Source organism: Hippocampus bargibanti, linkage group LG10, assembly GCF_051943395.1.
Source record: "Hippocampus bargibanti isolate YZ-2025 linkage group LG10, ASM5194339v1, whole genome shotgun sequence".
NCBI classification, from domain to species: Eukaryota; Metazoa; Chordata; class Actinopteri; order Syngnathiformes; family Syngnathidae; genus Hippocampus; species Hippocampus bargibanti.
In genome coordinates this window covers 3563840-3572356 of record NC_142743.1, presented here as the reverse complement: position 1 = coordinate 3572356, position 8517 = coordinate 3563840, and the positions used below count along the sequence as shown (strand labels likewise).

The 8517-nt window shown below is 48.6% G+C and overlaps 2 protein-coding genes across 2 annotated transcripts; one reads left to right on the top strand and one right to left on the bottom strand.

Annotated features, from left to right (window-relative positions):
* Positions 1 to 386: 386 nt before the first annotated feature.
* mrpl4 (mitochondrial ribosomal protein L4) lies at positions 387 to 2629 on the top strand. The gene is made up of 9 exons (XM_089006971.1): positions 387 to 574; positions 917 to 998; positions 1083 to 1245; positions 1313 to 1364; positions 1578 to 1695; positions 1770 to 1876; positions 1944 to 2053; positions 2249 to 2322; positions 2418 to 2629. Exons 1-9 carry the CDS (start codon positions 524 to 526, stop codon positions 2561 to 2563), a joined length of 903 nt encoding a protein of 300 aa, XP_088863097.1. The 5' UTR covers positions 387 to 523; the 3' UTR covers positions 2564 to 2629.
* Positions 2630 to 2663: 34 nt separating this feature from the next.
* hyls1 (HYLS1 centriolar and ciliogenesis associated) lies at positions 2664 to 8412 on the bottom strand. The gene is made up of 10 exons (XM_089006972.1): positions 8212 to 8412; positions 7072 to 7183; positions 6806 to 6956; positions 6675 to 6730; positions 4537 to 4652; positions 4405 to 4450; positions 4051 to 4105; positions 3614 to 3695; positions 3503 to 3529; positions 2664 to 2951 (listed from the first exon to the last, which is right to left on the bottom strand). Exons 2-10 carry the CDS (start codon positions 7169 to 7171, stop codon positions 2817 to 2819), a joined length of 768 nt encoding a protein of 255 aa, XP_088863098.1. The 5' UTR covers positions 7172 to 7183; positions 8212 to 8412; the 3' UTR covers positions 2664 to 2816.
* Between the last annotated feature and the right edge of the window lie 105 nt (positions 8413 to 8517).

Here is an 8517-nt window from a genome sequence, read left to right as displayed (position 1 = left end):
CTGTACTGAGAGATTTGGACCTCGACGCAATTTTTCGTATTTCAGCTAAAACCAAACAGATAGTTTGAGTGACCGTGATTTGGGTGCGGTACACTACCGAACGATATATTATAATAAAACGTCCGTATAGCAGAATATTTTGTTGTCGTTTTTAAGCGCTTCTAGTGACGACATCAAAGCGCGACCGACCACTGGTGAGCGAGCACTACATTTGGACGACTGAACAGAGAGTTGGTCCTCGCAATTTCATTCGATTTTGACCGACTGTGATTTGGGTGTGGTACAATACTGAACGATATATTTTTAATAAAGCGCTCGTAAAGCACAATATTGTGTTGTCGTTCTCTTTAAGCGGCTCTCGCGAGAAGTCTCTTGTGACGACATCAAAACGCGACCGACCAGTGGATACAAGCGCTCCATTCGGACGACTGAACTGAGTGTTGACCTCCTCGTGGACTTTGATTAAGATCCTGGAGCTCTGCTTCGTTTTTCTTTTTTGTCATCACCCTCAACGCCAACGATCATGTTTTTGCGTTTTTCTCTTCTGCTGTGCGGGAGAGGAGCCGCAAAACGAGTGAGTGGACGAAATGTTTTGAGTCAATAGACTCGTTGTGATCGGTAACACACTGATGACGTAGACACGCACGCACACGCGTTGAGGCATCAGATCCGAAGATTCGCTCAGTGGCTCGAAACACTAATCATATCGAATGTGCAAATCGAGTCGTTGTCACGTGATTTTGTCATTTCATCGTATAATGAGCCAAAATGGAACTGTATAGTGCCACTTAGCAGTTTTTTGACGACGATACTAGTGCAGCGTGTTCTACCGGAAACAAATTCCTTGTGTGTTCTACATACTTGGCAATAAAGATGATTCTGATTCTGACAAGATGGCCGCGTGTGTTGTGTCAAGTGTGTGTCCTCAGTGGCCGGCGAAAACCTTCTCCCACCCAACTTGCTGCTGCCCGCCGACCTACGAGATCCGCCGACCGCCGGTGAGTCCCGAGCCGACGACCCGGACTGGACGTACCTGATGTTTTTTTTGTGGGTCAGGGCGATCACCTTTTTTTGTGGGTCAGGGCGATCACCTCCCTCGCCGGATTCGCCGCTACCCGTCTTGCGGTTTTGCACCGCTGACATTCCCGCCCAGCGGAAGGCCGTGCGGCTGTGGGTGGATTCTCTTGAGGGTGACCCGGCGGGCGTGGCCGAACTACACCCTGATGTCTTTGCCGTCCCCCCGAGGTGGGTTGCCGTCGCGCCCAAAGTCCAAAACACAAAGTTTGATGTGATTGTCTTTGATTCTGGCTAGACTGGACATCCTGCACAGCGTGGAAATGTGGCAGAGGAGCTACAAACGCATCGTAAGCACCCGTCTGACTCCGTTCCTACGGCGTACCTGCGCCGTTCGTACGCTGTTCTACGCTGTACCGAGGCCGTACCTGATCCGTTCCGATGCCGTTTCTGCGCCATTCCTATGTCGCTTCTACGCCGTTTCTGCATGGCCTGAGCTCATTTCCTGTTCCTGCGCACCACATGCTTTTTAATCATTGTTTGTATCCGGGCGGTCCCGGCAGAGTTACGCCAACACCAAAGTGAGGTCGGAGGTCCGTGGCGGCGGTCGCAAGCCATGGAAGCAGAAGGGCAGCGGCCGCGCTCGCCACGGCAGCATCCGCTCTCCGCTTTGGAGGGGAGGTGAGGTGATATTCGTCCGCCGCTGACGTTTTTCATCCGCCGCGGCGCTCCTGACGCGGCACTGTGTGACCAAGGGGGCGTGTCCCACGGACCCCGGGGACCCACCAGTTACTACTACATGCTGCCCATGAAGGTGCGTGTCCTGGGACTCAAAGTGGCCCTGAGCGCCAAGGTAGCCCAGGTAGGACTCCGGGCGACGAGGAACGCAATTCACGCTTTCCTCTCTTAACCACCTCTTGTCGGTCCAGGGTTCTCTTCATGTGGTGGACTCCCTCAACGTCTCCAGTCCGGACTCGCAGGACCTGCTGGACGCCCTCAGACTCAAAGACTGGGAGGAGTCGCTGCTGATTGTCGACGTGTGAGTTTTAACGCAGTGACATTGTTGCTGTTCCTGCGCCGATTTGTTTTTTTTTTCTTTGGATAATGCCCAAAACGCTTCAGTGGACAAAAAATTGCAATCATTCAATAGTCCAACCAGGCCCATTACTTTTTTTTTGGGGGGGGAGGGTTTGCTGATTTTCTAACGTCTATTGTACCTGTTCCTGTGCGTCAGCGGGGACGACTTTCCTGACAACATCCTGAAGGCCACGGCCTCCCTCAAGACTGTCAACCTCATTCCCGCCCTCGGTGAGAGCGCTTGCCCCGCCCTCTTTTCTGCTGGCGAATGCCATTGTGACCCCTTTGGATCCTGTTCCTGCGTCTGTCCCATTTCCTTTCCTCAGGTCTGAACGTACACAGCCTCCTGAAGCACCGAGGTTTGGTGCTGACACTGGAGACACTGAAGTTTTTGGAAGACAAGCTACTTTGGCACGACTGCCGCTACCCGCCGCTCTACCCGTTTAAGTTGCCCTACGCCGACTTGCCCTGAACCTCGCCTCGCGCATGCTTGAGCGGTGATGCAAAGACTTTTATTTTGGCGGGGTGGGGGGAAACCGAGCACATCAGAAAAGGACAAAAAGTGAGGCCTGTGCATTTGTCTTTGTTTCTATTCCCGTTTGTCACGTCCAATCAAAGTGGTCCGGTCCGGTGGACGCATAGTCCGGTTGTCACGTCAACAAATGAGACGTTGAAAATAAGAGGCAACTTTTTCCATCGTCGTCTTGTTTCTGTGTTTGGGTGCTTCAGAAGTGGCAGGCCAACCTGTGCGGCAGGTGGGGGTGCGCCAGTAGGCTGCGGATTTCCCAGCGCAGAGCTGATCGCTTCTTCTCCGTAGGGACCACGTAGCTGTTGGCCGACAAACTCCGGCGAGCTTTAGGCTAAAACAGAAAAATCTGCATCAGGCTAAAAACGCCTTACTATATACACGGTAAAGTCTCGTTATATCGATATTCTCGGGAGTCTGAAAAAATATCGATATAACCAGACTATCGATATATCCGATCCTGCAGGCATGTAAATTTTCCCCTTGAGGTCATAGAAATAGTATCGTAATAAGCAGTACTATCGATATAACCAGACTTTACTGTATATACATGGTCGTTTTTATGGGCTAAAAACGCCTTACTAGATATACACAGTTGGTTTTTTTTTTTCGTGATAAACGCCTTACTCTATGGTCTTTTTTTTCGTGCCCAAAACTATCTTCTCGTGGACATTGGCGTTTTTGTAACCTCCTGCCGATTCCACCTTTTCTTGCCACTTAACCATTTGCGACTATTTCCAAGGATAAAAGTGCAATAACTTGGACGGCCGGCCCTTTTCAACCCTTTAATGCCCAATTCGGTGTCTCCGCCACCTTTGTAGATACGGGGAAGCAGCGCCGCGGTGGGTGTGAGCGACGTGAAAGCGTTTCTTCTTAATGACTTACGGCGGGCGGTTGGTAAGCGAGTCGCTCCTGCAACGACACGGAAAGACAGAACGGCGACAAACTCAGTATGGGGGAGGGGGAGTCTAGGGCGGCAGGGGTCCAAAGTCCTACCCTGATTTCCCAGCGCAGCTCGCGGTGGTCTTGCTCTCCTGGGAGCTTGAGCCGGTCCCACAGCTGCTTGTACTGGAAATACCTGACGTAGAATGGGGGGGAGAAAATAATCATCATCATTTCTAAGCGGCTTTCAATACTCTCAAGGTCACTTTACAGTCACGGGAAAAGTTATTTTTCTGTGGGTGAGCAGCGGCAGCAACATGCTCAACCCGGAAGTAACTCAAATAGATAGTAAGCTAGGTAGCAAATACATAGCTATCTATCAAATAGATGGCGAATAGCTAGCGAATAGATGCTAATAGCTAGCAAATCAATAGCTAATACCTAGCAAATAGATAGCTAATGGATAGCGAATAGATAGCTAATACCTAGCGAATAGATAGCTGCTAATAGCTTTTCTTTGGTAGCGACCGGTGCGTGTCTGGACGGCTCACCTGGCCACCGGGTCCATCTTCTTGACGGTCTGCTGCGTCATGAGCGGCCGGATGACTGAAACGAGGAGACGGGCGCCGGTTTGGCCGTGGGGTTTTATTATAATAATATCATTTCATTTCTAAGCGCCTTTCAAAACTCTCAAGGTCACTTGACAGTCACAGGATCAGTTTTTCTGTGGGTGAGCAGCGGCAGCCACACGCACCAGCGTTCGCTCAACACAGAATTATTCAAATAGACAGAAAGTTAGCTAGCTAATAGATAGTAAGATAGCTAGTTCGATAGCGAATAGATAGCTAGCTAGGTAGCCAGCTAGCTAGTTAGATAGATAGAACTCACGCAGGCGGCGGACTTACAGGATTTGGGTTTGCCGCGGAAGTCGCTCTCGCTTCTTGACGGCGTCTGCAATCACAAGCAGAAACGCCATCTTTGTCGCCACTTTGCTTCTATTTGACAAAAAGGGATCGGCGAACTTTGTAGTGCGGTACCTCGCAGCTGCTGAGAGAGCGTCCATCCACGGAGTCACCGGCGGTGTCTGCTCGCTGGTTTTCCACCTGGCCCAAGTCCAGCCGGGACAGGCGATCGGGCAGCGACGCGGCGCCATCTGCGGAACACCGGCGCACAATTTCACACCGGCGAGGGTGACCTTCCTCGACCTTCATCGCTATCTTGGTCGCTGCCTTCCTTGCCGCGCTCCCGGCAGGGTCGGCACATTCTCGCACGTGCAAGGCAGTCGGCCGACGAGCTCTTAAGACGTTGCGAAGCGGATTAGCCGTGAGGAGGAAGTGGGGGGGGCTAGCCAGAATCACTTTTAGCTTGTGTTTGTCGCAGAGCTAGCTAGTGATGTATCCAGATAATTAGCTATCTAGCTGCCTAGCTAGATAGCCATCTATATAGGTAGCTGGGGGTTCCCCCGCCCCCAATGAGACCTTGTCTAGCTTGTTCTGTGGCTAGCGAGAGATAGATAGATCCAGATCGAGAGAGATATAGATCCAGATAGAGATAGATTGAGTGATATAGATCTAGATAGAGATAGATTTAGATAGATACAGATGGAGATAAATATGGATAGACAGACAGATGGCCAGACAGACACAGATAGATATACATGTAGGTAGATAGATGGATAGATAGATAGATAGATAGATAGATAGATAGATAGATAGATAGATAGATAGATAGATAGATAGATAGATAGATAGATAGATAGATAGATAGATAGATAGATAGATAGATAGATAGATAGATAGATAGATAGATAGATAGATAGATAGATAGATAGATAGATAGGGGATAAGGGACAGAGAGACCGACCAACAGATAGATCTATCTGTCCAAACAAGTACAGCAAAATGCATTGACGTGATGAAAGGACTGCTACAATGTGTCCTTTTTCGGTCAGGGGCGTTCCTTCAGTGACGTAGGGTGATAGATAGATATAGACAGAGATAGATATGGCAAATTTCCCCATTGTGGGACGATTAAAGGACAACCTATGTCACTTTTTTGTTTGATAACTGACATCTGAAAAACGTTTTATAGCATCTAAAATACCCAAAACACGCAGTATGATATTTTTAGTCAAATGCAAAACACCAATAAAAATGACTGTCCAAAAATCTGCAAAAAAATGAACCCAGAAGTGGCCAGTTTCAGAAGGTCCCGCCCCCTTGTTCGTGGTGTCACCCCAAGACGTCTTGCATTGCTAGAATCAAAACAATGGCTTCAGATTCAGATAATATGCTTTCTTGTTACACATCCAGTTATGAATATGACTCAAATAGTTCTGAAGAGGAAAGCATACATGTTTGCAATCGATTAAAGAATTTATTCCGTGTCATTTTGAGGCAATAGGGGGGGGGGGGGGGGGAATGTAGCACTAAAAAAGAGGCAGAAAAAGGCGACAAAGCTCCGTGTAAGGAATTAATCAGCATGTGGAAACGGGCTGATTAATTCCTTACACGGAGCTTTGTCGCCCTCTCCTGCCTCTTTTTGGTGCAACACAAAGTTTTCAGACCAAACAAGTACAGCAAAATGCATTGACGTGATGGAAGGACTGCTACAATGTGTCCTTTTTTTGTTCCTGCAGTGACGTAAGGTGAGGACTTGTCACCAACTCAAAAACAAGACTTCCGGAATTTTCAGCGCGAATCTTAAAATGTAAAATATAGCTATATGCGGTGGAATCTTTGTAAAATACGCTCAGTAGAAGTCATTTGAAGCCATTTTACAAATTATGGACACAACTTGTTCGGAGGCGTCGGTTGTCCTTTAAAGGTTTTCTGATTCTGTTATATAAATATAGATAGATCTAGAGAGCTAGCTGGCTAGAGAGATAGCTAGCTAGATTCTGTGATCAATTTGACTGGCTAGCTAACTAGCTTTTTGTCTAGCTAGCCAGCTATCCCTCTAGCTAGCTAGAGAGATTAATTCTCTGCGACCAATTGGAGTGAGAGCTAGCTATCTAATTAGCTTGCTGTCTGGCTAGCTAGCTATCACTCTAGCTAGCTAGCTAGAGAGATAGATTGATGAATTCTCTGCGACCAATTGGAGTGAGTATGAGGTTGGAAAATGAGCAGTGAGTGCACGAGAAGGCGGGGCCGGGAGTGGGCGGCATAAATGTTACCAGGATCTTGGCTGTAGGTGGATTCGTCGCACACCAGCGAGCGTCCTTGGCGCTTCCTGCTCGCCGACAAGCGAAAGAGGCCTTTAGCGGCGGCGATTGGCGCTCGCTCGGCGAGGGGGCATCTTGCTCACCGTAGGACTTTCCTCTTGATGAAGCGCCTGCCGCTCACGTCCGCCACCAAAGTGTGGGAGTCGTCGGCGGGGGGGCCGGGTTCCCCCCTGTCACCCGCGGATGTGACGGGAGCACAGGGGCCGTCTCCATTTTGAATCAGCCGCTCCAGATCTGCAAAGAGGACTCTCGCATGATCGAACGCACACGAGAGAATCGGCCCCAAAGCGGTCGGCCACAAGTCAAGAAAATGGCAGAGGGGCCCGTGGTTTTCGGACGTGCCAGTCACCTCGCTTGAACTGTCGCAGTCTGTGGTTCGGGACGTTGCCGTATCCTAGCAGCAGCAGCTGCTGCTGGATCTCCTCTTCGGAAAAGTCCAAGTTGTCCATTGTCAGAAATTCCTAACGCCAACAAAAGTATTCCCCTTTTGATTGCCAAGTATGGTGATACCTCAGTTTACGAACACTAGTCCGCCAAGGTGGCTGGTGGACTAGTTTTCAGCGGATAAATACCAAACCACACGGTCGCACAGCGCCACGGTGGGTGGAGGACTAGTTTTTGTCAACCCCTTTCTTTGAATGCAGATGTAGTTTGTTATCAAGTGGAGTTCTTTTGCTCTTATGGCACCGAAAAAGACCCTACCTAGCACTAGTGCTAAGCTGAAGAGGACACAAAAGAAAATGGCGGTCGAGCAGAAGGAGATCATCGAAAAACACCAAGATGTGCCTTTGTGTGACGTAGCGTCCCAGTACGCTAAGTTGCTACGTGTGGCTAAGAATGTTTCTGTGTGTCTAAGCAACAGTCTCAGGCAATAGAAAAGGTTGAAAAACTTCTGTTGATTTGGATGAAGGAAAAAAACAGGTAGCAGGGGACAGTGTGAATGAAGGTATTATCACAGAGAAAGCACGGCAACTTCACTCGGATATCATCAATAGGCAACGACATCAACGACCATGAAAAAGGTTAATAAAACGACTTGATTATACAGTACAGTTTATTTCTTTCATTACAATACCATAGCATATTTATTATACATACAATAAGGTCTGTTTTGTGTAGTTTTAAGGCTTATTCTGTAGAAAATTACGTTTTAGGGGGACCTGGGAACGCATTATTCATCATGTTAATGGTTTCTTATGGGAAATAAATGTTTGGCAGACAAACGAGGGACGCGAAAAACGAGGGATGACTGTATTTTGAATTCAGGGAGGGGGCGAGTTGGAGAACCGTGAATCACGGTTTCTAAAGAGATCACGGTCCGTGATCTCTTTAGAAACGCGACAACAAACGCATTTGCAATTAGTGTCGTTGTCGTTTGAGCGATTCGATTCGCTTCAAGTGTCGTCTACGGATCGACACCGACTTGGAGAACCACTTTTTGGTTGCTTTGAAATCACATTCCAAACACAGCCGAACTCGTTTTGCTTACCCCGTCGCCGTTCGACCTTGCCCGCGAGCAAGCACTTGATGAGCGCGTGCCGTTAAAAAAAAATGTAAAAAAATAATTCTTCCGTCGTTGCTGTTAAAATCCGTCGTTCGACGATCTTGTTGCTTTTGCGTCCAGGAGACAGTTCAACGGACGGCCCTTTTAAAAAAGACGGTTCTTCTTCTTCTACGCATTCTCTCATTCTTCTTCGGCGTAGCTGGCGACGGTTGCACCGCAGTGGACTACCGCCACCTATCGGCCGGTAGATGTTAACAGCATGTGGGTGTCGTTTCGGCAGCCAGTCGAGAG